Source organism: Diadema antillarum, unplaced genomic scaffold (assembly GCF_040938485.1).
Source record: "Diadema antillarum isolate AM-2024a unplaced genomic scaffold, OU_Dant_1.0 seq00001021_RagTag, whole genome shotgun sequence".
NCBI lineage: Eukaryota > Metazoa > Echinodermata > Echinoidea > Diadematoida > Diadematidae > Diadema > Diadema antillarum.
Genome location: NW_027271856.1, coordinates 7,650 through 31,408, shown reverse-complemented (window position 1 = coordinate 31,408; position 23,759 = coordinate 7,650). Strand labels below are relative to the sequence as shown.

The window sequence follows — 23,759 nt, the reverse complement described above, 5'->3', positions numbered from 1 at the left end:
GGATGGTCATATGTGTATGCAACATGACAAAGAAGAGGAAGGACATACATATACTCACAAACACACAAATACATGCATATTTTTGAAAAAATCTTGTTGATTCAACTTCATAAAGAGATATAATTTTCCTCTACTAAGTAGGCAGACAAAAAGACAATGACTGCCATTGGGAGAAATCCACTCAACAACACAGACTGACCCACTAAGGGCAAAAACTACAATCAAATTTAACACTCATTCAAACATTCAACTAATTAGCAGTACAATGATCAACTATTTACCTCATGCTCTGGACAGGTATACCAAAAGACTGGATGAAGAGAACTAGCTGAGCCGGCTCTAGGTCTTGTAGAGCTGTTGACAGAAAGTTTAGTACCATGTGAAGAATAAGAATGCACATCAGCAATGCTGGTTCAATCATTTGCAATGGATCTATCTACAGTATACAAGTGACATAAGAATCTGGATACCAATATCTAAGGGTTTGACAATGGTGTTGTATTTGTAATACACAAGCAACAAATAGGAAATCAAATGAAAACGCTAAAATAACTATGATACACTCATGAATACAGATCCCAAGACCAAATTCCAGTTACTTCTGTTGCGATAAACACAGGCAGCACAAAGTGAAATAGGTGAGACAAGCCGTACCTGCTATGACTAACTGGTCCACACTGGATCTGATCATCCTTAGTTTGAGCCAGTCAGGAAGCAGCAAGGCCTCCTCAGATGTGTCAACAAGGTAGGCTGATGGAGGCAGGGAATTCTCAGGGAACCATGTAGACAGCAGGAAGGAAAAATCACTTTGGACTGCAGGTGGAATAACAACGAGCAAGGCTGACAGGTTGAACTGGACTGGACTGCTTTGGTTTGAACCAGTTTAAACTGGACTGTATGCACTCCACATGCATGCTTAGACCTCATGCAATTATATCGAACCCAGCAAATAGTGAAATAAAATGCCAGCTGATAATGCATTTGTTATGCATACAACCTCGTAAAGTACATTAGTGACTATGTCTTGTATATACATTACATTTGACATGACTCATTGATTCTGTAACAATTCAACTTTGTGTGGTCAGGAGAACTGTCAAATAGTTTGAGGCAAGATGTTAAAAGAGTACGCATTGGTTTTATTTTATTACATCTCATGGCCCTGCAGTGTCACTGCTGTCAAATGCAGTGCATGGTCCTCTGTAAAAGTCTGAAAGACTCACAGGAAATGGAAGGGGGATTACTTTCGAACTACTTTATATCAAAGGCAAAGATTAATGAGACAGAAAGTGCACAAACATCATTGATGAATGCAGGTGTAAGATGATGTGACTGGTAACTGCTCAGATCACTCTCTAACAGCATGGTTATTGGCCTTCAGAAGGGGTGTCAGAGTGAGGGATCATCATTGCAAGATAACAACAGATAAACGAGATTCATCTATGACAGCTTCTGGAAAGCAGTACCCACAGGGTCAGTTTCTGCAGTACTTTGCCTGCATGAGACAGCAATGTTTGGAATAGAAAAGTGTAGACCATTTTGCCGTGAAAGAAAAGGATTTGCTCCCTACTTTCCCTATTCGCCAGCACACCTACAACATTTTCCATTAAAACACAAAATAAGTGATCATCACAAAGCGATGGAATCCACTCACCCCTCGGACATCCATAGGTGAGAAGGATGACCATGGCATGGACGACAAGAATGTGCATTGTGGCTGACTCACCACTGGTCCACCTCAAAAAGACCTGGTCCTGAGACTCTGACTGTAACAAACAAAAAGAGACGAGTTTCACTCAAACTCTTCATAATCAACAGATTTTTTTCCTCTTTAGATGAAATATGTGCTTGGATGAGGACAAGATTTTATTCCTTTGTTTATCTTGTTGTGAAGTTTTAACCCATTCAGGACGAGTCCCGAGTATACTCGGGCAGGGGTTTATGGGAAATGCATGTTGCAGCGTAATCAGTCCGTCCTCAACGGGTTAATGTCATCTTTGAGCCTATGAAAACTCACTGGGAAAGAGCTGATCTTGTTTTCTCTTGACTTCTGCCATAGGCAGCAAAGAAATATCCCTCAATGGGATGCAAGGAAAAGACATGTGGGGAAAGCAAGAAAGGTAAAAACATTTCTACAATGATGACATATATCACATGAATAGTTTACTGAATAAGTTTGAATAGTTTACTGAATAATTTTCATATGAAACCTTGTTCAACTGGTTCTACATGAAATGAAGCCTCAGAAACACTGTCCGTCTTGATAGCAAATTCTCAATAGCAGGAAAATGGGGCATACACTGTAAAACTAGAATCATTCATGGCATGAAACTTTTGCGAATACTGGAGCTGACGGCCTTTTTCACTGCGTTCAACTTTTGTAAATTGCTACTGCATTCAATACACTGTGTAGACAAACACTTTGATGTGCATTTTACTCTTGCAATTCATGGGCTCCTCACAAAATTCAAAAAAGTTTCATGCACGCAAAAATTTACAGTTTCAGACTAGGGGAGGGTGGAGAGGAGGAACGGACGTTCAAGGTTCCGATTGATTGATTCCCTGCAGGGCTGCTCACCCATCTGTAACCCTCCTCCTCCTCAGTAGATTTGATGGCTTTGATGACATAACGACTGAAGATCCTCAGCATTGCAGCCAGAGTGTCGTCCGCTGCCTGGATCATACCCTCGTGTGGTAGGATACATGTCAACATTGTGGGACGCTCCACAATTAACTGCGCAATATCCTGGGGACACAGGTAATAAAGACCTCACTCATTAGATGAGAGTTGCATCCACGTGTGTCCAAATACAATGTGTGTTTGTAACTTCCTTGTTTTTCTTCACTGAATAGCTCTCACAAACATTTCCATTTGCAGAGTGCTTGGCAAGACTTCTACCCGCTGCAGTCTGCAAAACAGTGCTTCAGTCATGGCAGAGGCCACGGGTCACAGGATACCTAGATCTTTCAATATAACACCAGTCATCTGTGACCAAATTTTATATACTTCTTTCCTTTCTGCAGGAGATTGATCCTTGCAGTGGACACAAATGATTTCATAGCTCAGATCACTCTCTAACAGCATGGTTGTTGGCCTTCAGAAGGGGTGTCAGAGTGAGGGATCATCATTGCAGCTAGGCAAAGGGCTACATTTAAAAATGAAGCACGAAAAAAACCCACAAATTCTTGCTCTAAAATAATTGTGGCTGACTGATAAGTAAGTAAATTCCCATTTATTCTGTTTTCATAAAAAAGCATAACCTTCCTTTTACAGTTTTTATTAACTTATTCCATTGGAATATTCTCTCACACAGATGAAGGAGTATTCATATTGATGTGATGACCAAAACAAATATGTGAGTGGTCGTAGCAAAGCCTTCAGAAAGAAAAAGTTTGCAGTATGAGTCGACTACTGCTTTCTCACCTGGGCAAGGTCATTGAGATCAGCTGGCAATGCATGCTGGGACAGGAAGATGATGTAAGCACTGATGGCCAAGGGATCTGTGTCAATCTGACAGGCCTGGAAACATACAAACATTAATACAGAGTCAAGACCACATCTATATTCATCACTTTCACATAAACTTTTCATTTCTTCCTAATGCTGTCTATTTCTCAGTCCAGTACGAACTAATATCCTAGGATAAAAAGTTTGCTGATTCATCACAGAACACATCAGATCACATAAAAATAAGAAAATTCCATCACATACCATTGCCTATTTTATCAACAGAGAGCACTCAATTTGTAGTTTGATGATTTATTGAAACAACTAAATTCCTTTTTGTTTTTTCTTCTCTTACATATAAAAAGAACATAAAAATGTAGCATGAACTTTGAAACTAACTTTGTTACCTAGAGTCTAAACAGGGGTCGCTTCATATCAAGAGGAAGTTATGTTAATAACAATGGGATTCAAAAGAATAAGCAACAGCAAAACAGAAACAGATGTGTAAAATTTTGAGTAAATTTACAAAATTGACAAAATACAAATGAACCACCTGATCATTTACTATGAGAACTAATCACTGTATTCGTAACACAAACTTACCCTCTGCCTGTCACGGCAGATGTGAAGAAGCACAGAAACAGTGGTATACTTTGAGCTCAAACATGCAATGAAGTAACAGAAGGAACATCTACACACACCGAGACAAAACATGGGTTTGGACCACTATGCCTGACACTGGTTTGTAGGTAACTTTTGTATGTAGCACATATATTGTGGGGTTGTTATTTTCACAAATTCCGCAAGTAGGGTGCCATTTGCGAAATTAATAACAAGTGGAAACATTAACTCTGCTCTTGGCATTAATGCAATGTTACAGTGTAACATTTCTTTCTCCACTACTGTACTAACAATTGTGAATTTAACTACTGCCTAAAATGCCAGGAAGCCCAAATTCATGACAAACTACACTCTGTAAATATATGGTGCACTGCAAAACAAAATATTTTCGCAGCATGAAATTTTCGCAAATTGCCACTAGCATTCAATGCATACAGTCTAGAGAACTTTTGCTTGCATTTTAATTTTGCAAATCTTGGCTCTCGAAAAAATTCAAGAAATTAAAATGTATGCGAACATTCCTTGTTTAACAGTATACCATATAGGAGGTATTGTTTTAAGCATATACAACTGATGTTCTGTGGAGACTCACAGTGCTTGGTAAAATGGTGCTATGACCACACACTCATTGAGCTTGTCCTTACCTGTCTGAGTGCTGCTGTGGCCTGGCTCTTGACACACTCAAAGTTGGGGATGGCAGGCATATCTTGTAAGAGCCATTTGTGTGAGGGAATGAGACATTGGGATTCATTTGGCTCTTCCACTTCCATTACATCCTCCACTGATGTAGTGCTTAGCACCATTGAAAGTCCCTGCATTAAAGGTACATATGTAGATTAATATATACCGTATTATATCCAGGTATTTGACTGACTGATGTCGACACTCGAGAAGAACATTTGTAGAGCATCACTCATAGAGAGAAAACAACAACACTGTGTGGTTACATCCAAGGCAAAGTTGCTGTCTCCATGGGAATAAGCTTGGATATGAAATAATAATGAAGTTAGCATAGGTTTACTTGTTTCATTCATCCAAACAGTGAGTAATTCAAACAATATCATTACACACTGATTAGGCATAATAATCTTCTCTAAAACAGAGTTTGACTGAGTTCACCATATTTTGCGATCATCGAAAGGGCAAAATGTTACATGATCATGTTCAGAGCCTATTGCAGCCTAACTTGCACATTTTATGCAATTCCCCCCACTCTTCACCCCTTGAGTTTATTTCATTATGTGTATGAGACAGTCAGCTCCTTCCTGGCTAATGTGTTGAGTGCATTTTTAATCTTGCTCAAGAAAAACAGAACAATGCTGGGACATTTCCTTTTCATCTATTGATGAGTCAATGTAAAAACAACATTAGCCACCCCAAATCCACATAGCATAACAAAGAAATCAGAAAGCCAGTTTCATCGTAATGGCTCATCTGCAGGGGTGGGATACGGTGTGCTTGCGCTTGTTCTTGACAGAATTGCTTGATATGCTACTTGTGAATTTCCACATCAGTCTGAAGTTCTCAATCTAGAAGAGTAACACTGCTGTTAATGATTTTTTTCAAATACATTATACGCGATTTGTCCTATTCCAAAATCTACTGTACTTTACTGGTTAGTGATAATGTGAGAGTAAAGATTAGGGTTAGAGTTTGGGTTAGGGTTAGGATTAGGTTCAGGATTAGGATTAGGATTAGGGTCAGAGGGAGGGTCTGGGGTAATTGCCCAGAGGGTAATTGTCCTAGACCCAATATACAATATAAGAAACATGTGACAGAGAAGTTTGAAGTATGACCACAGTCAAGCATCCCACCTTTGCTGCTAAGTTGCGAGCAGACTGCTGCTGAGATGACAGTCTGGTCAGGAAGTAGCCCAAGACCTCTGAGGTGGTGATAGGGTCGGCCCTGGGATCAAAGACCAGTGACTTGAGGCGGGACAGGAGCTGCTCATGTTTGTGTACCTTCTACACACAGGACAATAGCAAGAGAGAGACAGAAAAAAACAACCAAACAAACTGTGCTTAAATACCACCCTTTCAGTTGTTGTTGTTGTTGGCTTTTTTTTTCAATTAGCCTTTTTTAAACATCATGGAAAGGTTTATATGGGCACACAAGTACCAAAGATTGCTTAAATCCTTTTGTGTGCTTTGAGTGCCTATTGGCACAGAAAACCTCATAGCCTTGTACATGCTGCCTAAAGTCCCTGGGTTAAGCATCCAAAATTCCTTTTCAGATGCTCTTTCAATCAAGTATAATTTCATATCCTGTAAAAGTAGATATTTTCGCACAAGTAATTGTTCACACTCTGTCAGGTAAGATGAATCTGCAGGTTTTTATTTTTGTGGACACAGGACATTAACTACTGGAACACATGGCATGCAAAAATATTCGCATGCAAAAATATTCGCATGCTTTTATTTTCACACTAGCTTCTGGTTGCACAAAAATTTCCACTTTTACAGAAGTGAATGACCCTTAGGCAAAACCTATGACAGGCAAATGAATAGATAAATGACTCTAGACTCTTTCTTAACTGTTGGACAATATGAACAGTTAATGGTCACTGCCTGGCCAGGGGCTAGATAATCATACATAAAGCTACTAGTGTGAGTGGAAGCACAGAGGCAGCATCCTCTAAAACTCCACCACCATATACTCACCTGTTTTGCCAGACTGCCCTCTCCCCCGTCTGCCCCCACTCCTTCCCGGTCTGCCTCCTGGTTGATCAGGAATTCACACAGACACTGAACAGGCAGGACGTCCAGCGACCCCTCCGCAGAATTGACCAGTTCAGCGAGCCAAGGCATTGACTGAGAAGTTCCCTGTCAGGGGAGACAAAGGCAAAATACCACACAAAGTCAGAATGGCTAAAGCAGTAGGAGCTACTGACTTGATGAACCGAAGAAGATTATGCACACATGCAAATGTGTCAGTCTCATAATGTGCTTGGGGACCTGCTCAAAAATGTTGACTGACCTCACTCTCCCTCTCACTTGACTTACTCATCCCATGGTTACTAACCTTCATGTTATAGACACAGCAAAACAAATGGTATTCAAATGTACAAATGCAGACCTGACTGTTTGATATATCAATCCCTCAAACAGCTAAAAGTTGGGTGGCTGCCCTGAGTGCACTCCAAACTCCACAAATAAATCTTTCCTCCACTGATGATCGGCTTCCCATTAATGAATGTGTCATTACATGAGGAAAAAAAGGTCCTTCAGTGACAATTTGAATAAATGCCAAATAAAAAATCAGATTGGTGCAAAACTGGACAAATGAGAGAAAAGTCATGACCTTTGGAATGTCAACTTACAATGGCAACCATTCAACACATTCAACAAAGTGTATGACGGTATTGGACTCAGTCTGTCAGTATTCGTCTCAACAATACAGGTTGTTATATGCTATAATGCTGTTTCATTTGGCACTTTTCTCTAAGATGTTTTGTCACTTGACGCTGCAACCTACAACATGGGAATGTCAAATGGCAGACCCACCTGGCTTTGGATGATGTCCAGAAGGAAATCTGGGTTCCTGCTCCTGCACAACATGTGGCCCAAGTGCAAGACCTTGTTATAATGCTGTAACTGGTCCAGGACCTGGATTGGTGGACGTCGAACTGGACCACTGTAGGGAACCCAGAACAATGGCTGGATTGTCAATAAAGCCTGACCAGTCGAAAATGCTCCTTGATTACAGTGGCTACTTGCAGTTTTCTCACACAGGTGACAAACAATGTGATCAAGATAACACAGACATCTCATCTGTCCATCTTGGTCAGTGGTGTATTGTGGTCACTTAACTCTCACAAACTAGCTAAGACTACTGGACAGTGCTCTAGACCACTGTTGGAGCTCAATCACCTTTATACTGCCAAAGTGTAGCATAAACGGTTTGAAGAAACAAACATGAGGACATTATGCTATGGCTCAGCAGCACTGAGCTGTATGAACACTTATTTCATCACTCAAATGGCTTCTGTCCTACAGCACTTTGTGCAAAATCCAACATAGAAAGCATGTCCAAGAACACTGCTCTCCTGCATGACATAATGCAAGGGTGAGTTCGAGCGCTCTCCTAAAGCAAACCGTACCATACCATATCCGCATCAGAGGAGCGCTCAAACGCTCCTAAAGTGTACCATACCGTACTGTAACGAGCCTAAAGTGGACCACTTCCCGATGAGCTCCAAAAGCACATCAAAAAAGTACCAAAAGATTGCATGTGAGAATGCATGTATCAGGCGCATACGTCATAATGCAAAGAATTCATTCTCTTTGTTCGGGACAGCTGTAAGTAGTTCAAGCGCCAGGTGAATGACCCTCTTGCTACAAACTATGTGACCTTTTCTAAAAATAGCTCATGAGGTACGCTTTCTCAACAGAGCTTTCAAACGCTTCAAATCTGGCACAGTTCGGTACGGTAAGCTTTGGTTCAGTTTGCTTTGGTTTGCTTTCGAGTGCTCGAATGCACCCCAAGACTTACTGAAAATTCATGACCAACAATTACAAAAGAAGCTGAGGATTTTCTTTTCTTTAAGTTAGGATATTGAATACCAATCTGTATTTGGACAGAACTAAAGTAATTGTTTGAACTCTGAATGATACCCACATTATGTCACTGCCCCCTAACACACACACACATACACACAGATAGAGACACAGACACAACCACAAATGACCAATGTTCCTCATGGAGGAAGCCTTACGTTGGATCCATCCTCATGAGCTGGGACAGAAGCAGACTGTTGTTCTCCATGATCTGGACATGGGCAAGGTGGTTCTCAAACTCCAGGATAGACTGCTTCTCAAGCTGACACACCTACACATTGCAGACAAGAACAAAGATAGACTGGGTTGGATACAATGGTAAGGTCAGAATGAGGCAATTCGCATACAACAAATAAAAAAGAAGGGGAGTCAGTTTCTATGCACTACACATGTATCTGCTAATCCAAAATTCATCAGTCTTAACAAGGAAGACTTCTCCAACAGAATCATTCACATCACATTATTCTCTCAGGGCTGTCAACATTCATCTGCCAAAATAAAGGAGATTCAAGAGAGCAATATGGGTGATGCTTGTACAGTATGCTACATAACATGCAACCTAATGGGCAAAACTAATTCTTTAATCAGGGAGGTTTTTGTATTCTCTTATCTGCACATAAAGAAATACTGAAGTTTTCAGGAAGTTTCCTGCTGAATCAGGGATACATGGCAGCTCTGTAATTTCTGCTTTCATTGTACAACCCACTTCACAAAAGTCTGTCACCTACGGGTTATAAATAAGAAGAAATGGGAAGTATACCATTCAAGTAAGGATGAGTTCAAAGGTACAAGACAACATAATGAGCACCATCTCTGACTTACACCAGGGATGCCAACATCCACACATCAAAATAACAGAGGTTTCAAAATGCTAACATGGAAATACTTGCTTTGTTACAAGAAGTTTACAGATGGATAAAAATTGCACATAAGGGAGACTTCAAAAATCTTTTATCTGGATGTGAAGAGATGAGTGATTTTTCAGGGAGCTTCCCACAGAATCAAGGAGACTGTACAGCTCTTCTTCACTCACCTGCAGCTCCAGATTTTTCAGCTCCTCTGTTGACTTCTCATCCTTGGACAACATGGATGGTGGAAATGTGAAATTGCTGAAAAAGATAATCATTATTTCAAATATTACTGATTGAATAAAAGACCCGTATCTTCCCAGCACATCTCACTGATTCAGTACACCAATACTATCTCATGAGACAAAGATATTTAATTTAAAAGAAAATTACTGCTCTTCTGCAGGGGTATACTCTGATAAAATCATCAAGTCTCAAAACTCCGATAAATTCATCAAGTCTCAAAAGTGCAAAGATTCTAGACATAAGATTTCATAGATCAACACTTACTTTGTCATAACCATCTCCATAAAGTATTTGAGCATTGGATATTTCTCCCAGGCGGCAGAACCTGTCATTAAAGAAGAATAAAAATCACACATAATCTCAATCACTCACAAGATCGGCACATTCACTTTAAAAAAGGGTCATCTATGTGTGAATCATACACATCATGCATCGAGATCTTCACTTGTGTTGTATGTGACATCTGTCTACTTCTATTTTGTTAGCAGAATCATCATCTTTATGACTCAATAAGGATAAAGAGACATCTGAAATGTGAATCAATTACAATGTAATTCATCACTCATCCAGGTTTTATCCCACTTTACTGATCTATTTCTACAGACACAGTTCAATATTTGATTGAAAATCATATATCTAACCAATACAAATGATCACAAAAATAAAGTTGAAAATCAATTGCAAGTACCGGTAATCAAAACCGACAAATCCTCCATGTGCTACAACAATTCCTACAAAATTACTGAACATCATTAGCTGAAATAATAGAGGACGAATAATGTTCACATTGTCACCTGCCTTGGAGCATTCTCTCTCAATCCTAAACACTCTTGTGAAGACAAGCTGCACAATTCGGCACAAAAATCACTTTGATCCATGCAAGGGTGTCTTACACACATTTTTCACATATCTATCTTCGTAATCATTCAAATGTCCCAGTGTCTCTTTTCTGGCTCAGTTTGTACGAGCATGAGTGCCACAGAGTAAATGAGAAAACAAACACTCTGCAAAGAGTTCTTACCAATGTTGGCTGGATTAAAAGCTGCTAGGATGAGGAGTAGGATCCAACCCTTCCAGTACAGGTTTGCAATGGCTAGGTTGGGAGCTTGATAGCTGTGGATATGACGAGAACACTGTGCCTCATAGACCGAGTTCAACTAACAACCAACCAACCAAACTCATTCCTTTAATATCAGCTAGCCCAACACAACAAATATTTAATACGCATGACCGTAAGGTGTCAGAATATTGCAAAATGACTGCTGTAGTTCTCTTTTTACTTCACATAACATATGTACATAATTATCTTGTACATTAGGATTGATTTACCTATTTAGATACATCATAAAGTCATCGAATCATTTATGCCGTCAATTGAGAACGTATTCCATTGATCCATTTTCCATCCTTAAAGGGATCGTATAGTTTTGGTTGAGACCTAATTTCAGGTTTCTTACATTTTTTTGGTGAGATAATGAGAAACCTCTTATGAAATATGAAAGAGCATGTAATTCTATGAGGAATTCACGTTTATTAGATGAAAATTGGTTTTGAAATGGCTGAGATATCAAAAAAAAAGAGTGATTCCAATAAAGTGTGGGACCCACACTTTATTACAATCGCTTTGTTTTACTTTTTTTTTATGTTTCAGTCATTCCAAACCCGATTTTTATCAAATAAACTTTGAATCCCTCTTAAAATAGTATGCCCTGTACTATATCATAAGTGTTTTCTTGTTGTCTCGCAAAAAGTTAAAAGCCCAATTCTCATCACCCCCAATACTGTACCATCCCTTTAAGCTAAAGGACACCCCTTCTACACACTTTGCACACCTACCCCTGAGGCAAAGTGATGTTTTCTGGATGATGGTAAACACAGGAGTTCATCACGATGTCTATCAGTTCATTCCGCTCCACCTTCAGGACAAGGAAATCTAAGGAGACAAGAAGAAACAAAAACTAAGTACATGACAGAAGCCTAGTCCAATGACATCACACATAAGCCTGTCACATATCCCTTGCTTAAATACTATCATATTTTGGATTCAAAATTTATCTTCTAGTGCTTGGTTGAAAGAGCTTCACATGATTATAGGTATTTTCAGCTATGTCAGAATGTTGGCAGGTTTTACACTCCATGGAGTACTATTTGCAAAATGACATTACTTCCGTTGGTGCCTCAGTGCATCGAAAAGAACTATTCACTTCAGGGCTGCACCTCAGGTCACCTCTGCCCATAGTTTTAACCAAAAACTCTCAAGGCAAAGTATATTTGTATACTGTTGTGCACATCCAAAACCACAGCAGTGAGGTCTCATGTTTTGGAGAAGGTGATCTTTGGCTCCAGAGGACAGTGACTACCAACACAGACATTGCCACACAATTTGGACCATTATCCCTTTACAGCAAACATCATATCCCATTCCTACATCAGCTGTGCATGGGTAGACAGACATGCTACTAGGTGTAAAAAGTTCCATGGCAGTAATTGAGAAATTTACTCAAGAATGTGGCAATTACTAGATATTCATCCCATGGTTTACTTTTCTGATTTGGCTTTAGGGCTTGCAAGTTCTATTTCAAATATGTCATATGAATTGCACCTTCTGCATGGAGCACAGCAGCTCGTTTGACCAGTTTGTCCACGAGGTCCAGTGCCTCCCCCGCAGCGAGTGGAATGGTCCTCTCCAGGCCCATGACCAGCAGGCGCATGAGTGTGTCTTCCTGCACAGGCACTTCTGACAATAGGGAGAGCAGGAGGCTGCAGAGTGGAGGGACGGTGGCACGAGAAAACTACTGTTATCACATAAGCCTATTGCGCTTTACTATACAAGTAAAACTGACTGATAAGACTGACTGAAATAGGTTTTACAGTGATATTTCATCATGTACTGACATTAGACATCTATGATAATTCAGGCAATAGCAACTGTTCTAATGGTGAACAAACCTACTATAATTCTCAACAGTTTCATGGTAAATGTGACATCTTAATCCTCTTTTTTTTTCTTTTTCTTTTTTTTTAGTTACAACTGCTCCATATAACTCCATACAACAATCATCATGGAACAAGGAGAAAGATTGTTAATCTTGTACACTTGTGCTCTGTACCCGGTGTTTCTCAGCTACCAAAACAACCACGGGCACAGGCATTTAAGCATATGAATTACTTCACAAAACTGCAAAAGTGGATATTTTTGCACACAGCTGGGCAAAATGAGTTTCACATGTTTTTAATTTCGCAGAATCAAAACATCAACTACTGGAACACATGACAAGCAAAGATATTTGCGTGCCTTTATTTTCGTGCAAGTTTCAACAATGCAAAAATTTCCACTTATACAGTACACTAACAGGCTGTCATGAGTCAATCTTACCCTCTGTCTGTTTCTGGTGGCCAGTTGTCCTTGCTACAGTACACCTCATGCGACTCCAAGAAAAGCATTTTCTGTATGCTAGGGTTAAAGGGAAACAACACCAAATAAGTCACAAGAAACAATTCATAATGTTTGTTTGGATTCTACAAACAGGGAGAAAGCAGTTTTACTCCAGAACAGACACACAGCTACTATCAAGCATATGAAGACCATGACATTTCATGTATCAAAATAAAGACGTATCAATTAAAGAGCCTTGCATATTGTGATATAGAGGACCAAGATGTAGAAAATACTATGGAATTAGTGTAAACTGTCCTAAAGAAGAAGAAAAAGAAGGCAGAGTGAAAGAATGAGGGGTAGAATTATAGGAAGGAGGATGAAGAGGAAAAGGTTAAAAAGGAACAGAGAGGGAAAATTATGACACATTATTCTTCAGGAAGTCTTTGCTAGTTGCCTCTCCAAACATGATAAACATTATTCACACAAATCAGTCTGTACACTCACACTTTGTTCAGCTCTCCATTGGAAAAGGTGAACATCTTGATTGCTATCGTGTGAATCCACCACACACAGTCTCTCTGTGTTACAGAAACCTGAGCCTGGAAACTCCTCAGAGATTCAATGTCTGCCGCTAAGGGGGCGGGGACAACAACAGCAGACAAACAAATGAAAACAAGTCCATTTTAAACACAATTCTTGCATCTCTGTATTCATTCTTCACTGGTAAAAACATTAATGTATACACTACAAATTTCCCCTTGTATGTGGAACTAATGAAAAATACATCTTTTTTTTTTAAACAGAGATTTAAAGCAATTAACTTGATGAAATTAGAAATTGAGTAATTTCTTTAAATTAGTGAAGTCTTCAGACACAATGTGAATGATGACTTTTCAGACTTTGGCTTTGACTTAAAAATTGATTCTAGATCCTTTCCCTTTTTTGAGACTTCCATTATCAGACTTGTGAGTTACCTTATTATGCATGCTTTATCATAAAAAATAAGTTTGATTAATAACATCCATGCTTTATGTTCCTAAGATGGTAAAAAATAGTTACACATTGAAATATGCACATACCTCTACAAAATGAGAGGCCATTACCTGCTTTGTATGCTACAATCACATAGCAGATGATGTGAGAATTTTGTGCAAATTAAGGACTTACAACTTTAGTTTAAAAAAATGCGGAATGACTTCCATCAGTACTTAACAACCCCAAACTCATTGCCACTTTGTGAGGAAATGTTGAAGATATTTTCAAGAAATATGGAATGCAAGTGAAACTGGACATATCATACATGATGTCATATGATAGCAGGATCAATGTAATGGTTGCCATTGTAGTCTATCTTTATATTATTGGAGACTATCTGAAGCATACATTTCTATGTATGAAAGAATGTTACCTTTTCTCTCCCCTCTTGTGTACGCAGCCACTACCTCTCTGACTTGTGGTGTGACACTGAGAAGTGAGGCCAGGCAGATCAGATCACAAAGTGAAGCAAACATGCGCTCCTGAGGTATCAATCAGAGTACACAGGTATACACATAAACAGGGGAAATGTATCATTGGCTTCAGAAGGAATGAAACCAGATTGACCACAAAAACCTAGGTATAATTTCTAATACATCATGGAAACCTGAGTCATACATCCTTTTGGGCACGTTTTGTTGTTTTACCTTGAAAGGTGGAATCAATATGCCAAAGACTCAGTCCTTCATATATCATAATTTATACCTTTGAAGAACTGACATCAATTTCAACTTCTCACAAAATAAGCCCTTTCTAAGAGCTAGGTGATCAGTACAACTAACTCTATGGCATCCACATGTTTCAACAAAGCCTAAAATCAGTCTTGTTGAGATGTAGATCAAAGAATGGCTTCTCAAAATGAACCCATTCCAAACCCAAACTTTTATGATATATGACTGATTAACGGCAGCTATGAATTTGGGACACTTGTCATTCACGTTCAAGGCAGGATCATCATGGATGCAGATTTGTCACTTACTTCCTTTTGGCTAAAGTAGGGCAGATTTATCTACTTTTATGAATTTTACATGGACAGAGTCTTTTTGGATAGCTATTTAGAAATTCATTGTAAGAATAAAAAAATTAACAAATTTGAAAGCCTTACCTTGAGTGTCTTATCGAGGTCAGTGAACTGCCGGTCAGTTCTCTCTGTCATCAGGCCTCGGCAAAATGCTAAGAAGTCTACGTCATACCGAAGGGACTTGACAATTTCCCTGAACAGCGGCCTCAGAGCTCGCAGATAGTCATCGCGGTTCATGAGAAGGTCTTGGAATACTGAAGCAAGGAACTAGAAAAATAGACATAACATGGAGACGAAATGAAGACAAACTGAAAACAGTGTATGTTCCATGTATGTATGTATGTAAGAATTGCCAAGAGAACTAACGAAATTTGTTATAGGTCATCCTAATATGATGACTCATATGACACATTTAAATCTCAATAAATCGTTTGACAACTGGTTTCCCCACATTCAATTACTTAAAGACCTGGTAGTGTGGGGATACCATGGAGTGGGATGGCTGGCCCAACTCGGATATATTTCAGAGTCCCCAAAATGAATTGTGTGCAGCTATATTACTGATCTCTGTGTAAGTACACAGCCAAAGAATCTTGACTGGAGTCAACTGCTACTGATGAGTGTAAGCTTCAATGCACACATTCACTGACTGGTTTTACGAGTGTACCCTGATGGGCAGCGAATGAATCGAGCCACCCATGAATCCTATGCTACCAGGTCTTTGATTTAAAGAAAGTTTACTAATTCTCATTAGAAAGCAAATTCTGATGCTCATAAGGAAACTGCTATCCTGAAGACTTTATTAAAATCAAACTTACATTGAATTGTCTCACGGATTATCAGAAGAATCACATTGTGTTAACGCATTTACAGCCACAAAACTGGCAAGAGCCTACACAGCACACAGTAATTGGCCTGACAGCAAATTTCACAGGCCTGTGGCACACAGATCAGTGTGTCTGGTACAGTGCACGCCTGTTATAATGAACATGGTTATAACAAATTCTGGTTAAAATGAAATAAAAATTCAGGCTGCAACATTATCCTCTCTTTGTTTTTTAATGTTTATTTGTTTGGTTATGATGAAATTTCGATATAACGAAAGAAAACTGCTGGTCCCAGGGACTTCGTTATAATGGGAGTCCACGGTAGTCTAATATCATTGTTACTGACAAGTGTTCAGAGCACTACAGACAAAGGTTCATGGTATGCCTTACCTTGGCTGATGACTCTGGGGAATGCTGGAACAGGGCACCAAGAAGTGCCATATTGTTAGGGTTGCGGGCATTTGAAAGTTCATTGTAGATCACATGCTTCAACACAGTGGGCAGATTCTCTTTATGCTGGCTCAGTAGCTCTCTGTGGTTGGAAAGAAGAGAGGAAAAATGCCACATCATCACAAGTTTGCACATCCTCCAATGTTCTTAAGGAAAGGTTAACATTGTCATTTGAGAAACAGAACGAGTTTTAACTTCATACCTTCATCACAGAGCCTGTTTGGTTCCTATCTGATAGTACATGTTACCGCACACCTCTTTTAGCTACACTTTCGTATCCAAAATATAGCTTTCTACAGAGATACTGAATATTCACCACAACTTTTTCCACAATTCTATAGAGATGAATTTCACGACAGCAACATTGTCAGCAAATATGAAATTGCAACAATGGAACAAGGTGTTAACCACACCTCTACTATTAGCCCGTCTGCCAAATGGTTACATTAAAAACAAACTCGACCAGTCATGTGACCTGTACAGAGTGTTCCACTCACTTCATACTCATGAGGTAGTGGTTGATGAGAGGTTTGGTCTTGAGGCGAATTTTGATCAGATGACCTATGACCTCAACGTCTTCCTGACTGTGGGTGCAGCAGTTGACACAGGTTGAGACTAGGAGCTCCTGGGCTGCTCTGGTCAGCTGCATGATTTGTTTTGTTTGGGAAAAGATGACACAAATACATAGATTAACAGAAAAATACATCACACACATCCTGCTAAGACATTGGCACTAGATCATGCACACTATGGAGACACAAAAACACATTTGGATATATGCATATTACATTTCCACAGATGATATTCTTGAGATGTTACGAATATATTCTGCTGATCTTCACAGGAAGCCGAGTTTGATAACCTTTGACTGTAAAATAGCACAAGTCAGAATGTAACAAAACTAGCAAAAGCAGACATGGGTTGTGCATAACAGTTTTCAAGGTAAGCATGTACATGGTTGCCTAGATTAGTCTTCAACAGAATCATCAAATCAACAACAACCAAAAATACCACACATACAAGGTGTACATCAAGGCACTCTCGTCATGTCCGCACTGAAATGCTTACCAAAATGCAAGAAACAGTACCTTAGGGTTCTGCAGCCACATCTCCAGGCGCTGGGACACCAGCAAACGCACTTCACTGAAGCCACAGGTGGCCGAAAGTAGCTTGAGGAGGTTCCTTGGTGTGTCCATCCCCTGTCTTCGGGTCAGCTGCTCTCGGACAAAGGCCACCACATCCTTTTCTATCTCATTCTTCAGGAGGCTATACCTGTATATCAGCAACAGCCATGAGAAGTTAAGAGTAGGGAGACGGTTCTTCCCATTGTACAAAGTTGTTCCATACATGTCATGAACACAAATACCTTAGCTACAAATTATTTACACACTGCTTGCAAAATTTAATTTTTGGATAATTGTGACGGTATGACAAACACATAATTTGTGATTTGGAGCAAACAAGTAATGTCATCAAATATCAATTTTCCTATTGCCTATTGTGATTAAGCAAGACTAATCAGGACAGTCACAAAGCTGAAAGTAAAGGATTAAAATAACTCCCAAGGATTTTTCTTTTCAAAAACATTGAAACATTACAGAGGTTATAACAGCATAGTATAAAGGTACTCCATGTTGTACAGTTACCAGTCAGAAGGTTCTGCTTGCTATTCCTTAGGGCAAAAAGGACAGCCAGAGTACAAGAAAACAAACAGAAACGTTTTCCTATACAAGATAAAGACCTGGATTTCATTTTAAATCTTCCCAAACTAATAGCCCCCACACAAGCCCCATACAGTGCTACCAGTAATTGAATTTAAGCATTGTAAGGATTTGCTGCAAAATCCAAGCAATTTTCCAGAACTACTTGACATTTTTTTAAAAAAAGTCAAATTTTCTAAGACCCCTGCATGTTGCTCCTTACTTTTGCTTTGCTGCATATTGAATATACAGTGGACTCCTGTTATAACGAAGTCCTCAGGACCCATAGACTGCTTTTGTTAAAACGAACAAATAATCTAAAACACATAGAGCCAATAATTTTGTGACCTGGATTTTTATTTCATAGTAACCAGAATTTCTTTATAACTGTGTTCGTTATAACAGAAGCGCACTGTATGCCAATGAACCAGTCAGTGACCTTTCGGTCTTGATATCTTCTTGCACAATTCACTACAGACGAAGTGCAGGAGGTAAAATTTGCCAACAGTAACAAAGACATAATGTCACAAAGCTATCCTTTGCTATGGTACTGCATGTCATGCTGCTTTGTTGATCCTACCTTGGCGTGGTTTCATGTGACTCTAACCCTAAGTCTCCTTCCTCGGACCCTAGGGTGGGGGTGGAGGACTGGCTTCCATCATCATCTCGGCTTGGACTCCCACCTGGCCATAGAGAAAGAGGACAGACAGCACTGAGGCTATATCACACAACCTTTCACATATCCCTACACTCACATATTTTCATTGATATGATGTCTGTGCATGGTTCAAACATTCAGTTGTTTCTCACATTTTGAGTTAAACCAAAAAAGTCATTGAATGACACACTCTAAAACTACACTCTAAAACATAACACAAAGACAAGGGCATTTGCCTGGTCATCCAGCATGACTTTCATGGTATACCTTGAAAAGTTTCATAATCATTCAAAGCAACCTTCCTTAATAACATACAGTTATGTACAAGAGAACAGGAAAATTAAATGCTCCTGAAACTTTTTGAAGACGATTTATGATGATAGAACATTATATCATATTGGAGATGGTACAACTGAGGATATATCTAATTCCAAGACCTTGTATTTACCAAAACTTTGGTACAACCAGGTCTTTTGGTTCCAGGGGATTAAATCTTCACACAACTGTGAAAAAGGACAATTTCTGCAAGGCAATTACCAACATGTTAAAAAAAAGGTATTTGATCTTTCAGATCTTTGACATCTTTTGGCTAAACAGCAAGTAACCAATATCTGTCATCCTCACCTTTGCCATTATATGACTTTTATATTTTAACTCTCAATGTGAGCTAGGCACAATACAATGAACACAAAACACCTATTGTTTAAAAGAATTAATGGGCCAAAGGAACAGTTCAATATTGATATCACACACTGTGAGAAATATGCTTAGACGAAACGATGTGTCATGACTAAAATGGTACCTGATTTATTCACACTACGCAAAGAAGGATGTTTGCAATATGAGCATGAAAGCAAATTCAAAGGACAGGAAATGGAATACCACTATACCAAATTTGTTTTCCCCCAGCAATATCTCCCATGTGAGGCAAAGAGAGGGTCTAGAAAAGTTCTAGCAACTGACTCTGATATCGCCATGGTTACTATCTTAGCTCTTGCAATACCCATATAAGTCAGTTTGAGTGTGTAGTGACTCACTGCCAGACATGTCTGTCAAGCTGCCCCTCAGGGGATCAGTAGCCAGCTGAAGGTGAGGGGATGCCTGCTTGGTACCAAATGCTGTCTGGAGGTTGGTCACAAACTCCTTGCAGTAAGGGTGGTCCACCCACACCCTCTCCCCATGGGCATCCTCGAGGTAAACCTGAACACAAAGCGAGATTTGTGGTTATTTGCAGTGGCAGTCATAAGTCATAGACCAATTAATACTTACATGAGAACTAATTCTTTAAGAAATCATTTCTCCTAGGGGGAATATCAAAGCACCAATGCAATTGAAAAATGCATCAGTTGTGCTTTGACCCTCTTCACCATGGAGATTATGCTATGGAGTGTGTAACTGTGAAACAGGCAATCAGTTCTGAATTATCACATAAGATTTAACTTTCACTTTAGTCTTTGGCAAACTTTAGTTTGACATAAAACCAAGACAAATAACATTTACAAAAAATGTGAGGCAGCTGCCATAATGGACTAGACTCATCATTGTTTTCAAAGTACCTTTGCAATGACATTCTTGCTTCATCTTCACACATTTGATTATGACTGTCAAAAAGACAATGAAAACATTACAAGGCTTCACTGAACCATGCATATACATGAGATTATATCACAACACTTGTATGTTTTACTGGAAATACATTTTCAGGTAACATAATGACCGAAGCGTGCATCATTGTGGACATACATGTACATCACACTCAGCTCCAACCGCTTGCTCACCTTTACAAAGGAATCAGGCCAATTGTGCTCATACACGAAGGCATGCATCAGCAGGTTGCAGGCCATAACAGACACTAGGGGATTTCCCTTGCTCTTGAAACTCATCCCAATGTCTCTCTTCAGCAAGGAGCATGTTGCCTAGAAGTCAATGCATCAAGAAAATACAGTATACCCAGTAAAGTATTACATTCTATGCCTTCACACCATAGGATTCCCAGAAGATCAGACATGATGAAATTAACCAAAGGTCAAGGACCTCTGATTGATTGGGTTAAGAGGATGTCACACTATTCTGTAAAGGCACCTAACAGGACTGCCTGTGGTAAAACTTTCAACAAATCCATGAATACAAACACACTCACACATATTTTTACATATCTGCACAGCATAAAGCTTTGACATCCAAAGGATCGGTGACTTATTAGTATCATTGCAGTCATATTTCATCTAACAAATGGTTCTATGAAGAATAATGTACAAATACTGTATACGCTGTTATTTTCGCGTACAGATATTTTCACGAAATGACGAGGTCATTGACATTTTTGCGAGATGTTGTTTTAACGAATCGACACCAACGCTTTCGTTAATGCTCTATTAACAAAGCGCATGGAGAAATATTCGCGTGTTGTTAAATTCGCTATCCACCTGTGATTCGCAAAATTCGCGAAAATTAAACCCTCGCGAAAATAACAGCGTATACAGTAATGGTAGTGATGAATTCCAGGGTCTGTAACTGATCCTTTTGCTAAGAATGGTTTAAGAAAATTTCAAAGGCTAGTTGACCTTTGAATACAACACTCCAAGACTATAACACAGCGCTCAGTTATAATAGCTGTGAAGGTAAGGAGGAAAACATGACACTGATGCATCTTTTTGAACTGACAATCATACTTTCAGTCTTACCTCAATGACACTCGGCGAATCAAAAAACATCGGTTTGACTTTTACAAGGTACATCAATCCCAGGTACAAAGCAGGCGACGGCTTTGCTCGTACTGACTTCAAACTCAAGAGGGCGCCACACAAGATTTTGTCAATGCTCTCATCATCATCTGCATCATCGGCAGCTAAAACACGATCAACCAGATCTTTGGGTTGCACTGCATCAAGAGCAAAAGGAGATCACAAATGTGGTGTATTGCTATTTACTTTCATCTCAGCGAGTATTGACTACTTTAAAAAAAATATCATGATTCCAAGGAAGATTTTTGATACCTGAAAACCATTAGCTGATCGACACTCCATGTCAAGTGTGGGAAACAAATATGTAAAATTTTTATATTCAGAGCTGAGCACAAAGTTGAACTTACCCTCAATTGTTTTGATCCCAGGTTTGTGCACTGCACTGGACGTAGCTCTACCAGTCTCTGGCCCTGCCCTGCCCAGAGGCGTGAGTCCCATCAGTTTTGTCTTTGGAGGAATGACGTGACTTGGCACTGGGGCATTTGCCACTCTCTTGCGGTCTCCATAATGCGACGAAGAGGGTTTGGCTTCAGAGTCAGGCCGTCCTTTGCTTCCCAGAGGTATGATGTTACCTGGCAGTGGAAGACCTATGAAACAAAATCATCAAGTAAATTTAATTTGAGGTCTTTTGAAAACTTTGTTGGGACTGCTTGTAACACAAAGCTATAATTCTTCTTCTTCTTCTTCTTCTTCTAGTGAAGTCTGCTTCCTTCAATTAAATTTTAGCTGAAGATTCTTGCAGACCAGATCTAATTCCCTCTAACTCAGATAACTGTGCAAGACTTGTTGAGACTGTTTAAGTGTAAGTGTATGATACGGTACTAACCTATGAATTCTGTTTTAAACAGAATGGAAAGGGGCCAGGGTAAATTCTATCCATCTCCTTACTTGTAAAAATTTACATATCTGGCCTTCTCGATCTCGCAACCAGGGGCCAAGAACTAGACTTAAGTAAGAAGTCGAGAAGAGGAGATCTCATCAAAAGTCAAATTTCGCTTTCTCGAGCCCAAGCCAAAAAAAAAAAGAAAAAAAAAGCACAACACAAGGAGGTTGAGAAGACAACGAATTATCTCGACTTGCTAGCAGCATTTGCAAGCTTTATAAAGGCAAAACTAGTGCTAAGTAAAGCACATATGCATACTTGTAAGAAGAGGCATGCATAATAGAATTAGATCGTTGATGTTCTTCAGTCCCGACAAATACATGCATGCATTATATGCTGGCAATGCCTGCCGCCCGACCAAGCGAGATCGAGAACAGCCATACCTCATCACGCACGAGTACGTAACCCCATGAACCCACTCTCTCGTAAGTTGTTTTGCCAGTCTGCCAAAGGCGAAAGCACGCGCACGCGACTTGATGAGAGCGAAAGCTAACGTTCACAGTATGCTACGTTTATACACGAATACTTGATTGATGCTATTTGCGATATTTACCTCTTCTGATCGGAGGCTTTCTTGGAGGAAGTTTTCCTCGGTCCATCGTTCAAATCGCTCACATTAATCTAATTTATCGTAAATACTTGCTACATTTCACAGTTTTCAGCTCCGCGTACTCCATGCACTTAGGCGCCTGCTGCATATGCACCTACGTACTTTGCCGTGTGAGGGCAGCAAAGCAACCCGCTCTGAGATAACGTGTAAAGTAAGTGGTCACCTGCATGCAGTACTACAGTACCAGACCGTGGAATACTCGACCGCAGACCTAGGTTACACGAAAGATTACGGTACGTCTTTCCAGGGAGGTGAGACATTCACCTTCCTGGTCTTTTCAAGGAGGTTTAAGAGATCAGAGTTCCAACTGGCAGTAATTATTCAAGCAGCTGCCATTTTTCTATTGATGCACAAAAGAATTCCACAGGTGCATTTGTGCCTTTTGATGATCAGAGTTCCATGCCGCCGTCTTTTGGAGCAATCGTCTATTCTGCTTGTTTATTTGTCAAATAGAATGAACGTTCAACCTCTTAATGATAAAGCATATTATTATGAAACAAAAGTAAATCCCTTCTAAGATTATGTGCAAAAATGTAAACCTGAGCTGTATGTCGTGAAAACTGTACTCTCACTACAAAGCCGATTTTATCATCACTGGCTTTCCGATCGCTTCCGACAAAATTAATGAAACTGATATGTTATTTCCGAGTATTATAGTCCTTTATTCATTTATTTGTTAGATTCGTGTAAAGTCATGTAAAAACGAGTAATTTTTATTTTCATTTCATCAATT

At 39.5% G+C, this 23,759-nt stretch overlaps 1 protein-coding gene across 1 annotated transcript in view; it reads right to left on the bottom strand.

Annotated features, from left to right (window-relative positions):
• Nucleotides 1-23,102, bottom strand: part of LOC139742797 (integrator complex subunit 1-like) — a 41,428-nt gene extending 18,326 nt beyond the window's left edge. The window contains exons 1-28 of the mRNA XM_071653312.1: nucleotides 22,970-23,102; nucleotides 21,881-22,120; nucleotides 21,474-21,670; nucleotides 20,568-20,705; nucleotides 19,827-19,989; nucleotides 18,712-18,814; nucleotides 17,520-17,703; nucleotides 16,929-17,074; nucleotides 16,372-16,513; nucleotides 15,239-15,421; nucleotides 14,507-14,615; nucleotides 13,603-13,729; nucleotides 13,096-13,173; nucleotides 12,322-12,479; nucleotides 11,556-11,652; nucleotides 10,741-10,832; nucleotides 9,984-10,044; nucleotides 9,659-9,734; nucleotides 8,784-8,896; nucleotides 7,573-7,702; nucleotides 6,730-6,891; nucleotides 5,884-6,033; nucleotides 4,714-4,881; nucleotides 3,425-3,520; nucleotides 2,579-2,746; nucleotides 1,655-1,766; nucleotides 655-813; nucleotides 282-354 (exon numbers count right to left, since the gene is read on the bottom strand). Coding sequence (XP_071509413.1) covers nucleotides 282-354; nucleotides 655-813; nucleotides 1,655-1,766; nucleotides 2,579-2,746; nucleotides 3,425-3,520; nucleotides 4,714-4,881; nucleotides 5,884-6,033; nucleotides 6,730-6,891; nucleotides 7,573-7,702; nucleotides 8,784-8,896; nucleotides 9,659-9,734; nucleotides 9,984-10,044; nucleotides 10,741-10,832; nucleotides 11,556-11,652; nucleotides 12,322-12,479; nucleotides 13,096-13,173; nucleotides 13,603-13,729; nucleotides 14,507-14,615; nucleotides 15,239-15,421; nucleotides 16,372-16,513; nucleotides 16,929-17,074; nucleotides 17,520-17,703; nucleotides 18,712-18,814; nucleotides 19,827-19,989; nucleotides 20,568-20,705; nucleotides 21,474-21,670; nucleotides 21,881-22,120; nucleotides 22,970-23,015 — 3,671 coding nt within the window. The 5' untranslated portion in view covers nucleotides 23,016-23,102. The remainder of the gene's footprint in view (nucleotides 1-281; nucleotides 355-654; nucleotides 814-1,654; nucleotides 1,767-2,578; nucleotides 2,747-3,424; nucleotides 3,521-4,713; nucleotides 4,882-5,883; nucleotides 6,034-6,729; nucleotides 6,892-7,572; nucleotides 7,703-8,783; nucleotides 8,897-9,658; nucleotides 9,735-9,983; nucleotides 10,045-10,740; nucleotides 10,833-11,555; nucleotides 11,653-12,321; nucleotides 12,480-13,095; nucleotides 13,174-13,602; nucleotides 13,730-14,506; nucleotides 14,616-15,238; nucleotides 15,422-16,371; nucleotides 16,514-16,928; nucleotides 17,075-17,519; nucleotides 17,704-18,711; nucleotides 18,815-19,826; nucleotides 19,990-20,567; nucleotides 20,706-21,473; nucleotides 21,671-21,880; nucleotides 22,121-22,969) is intronic.
• Between the last annotated feature and the right edge of the window lie 657 nt (nucleotides 23,103-23,759).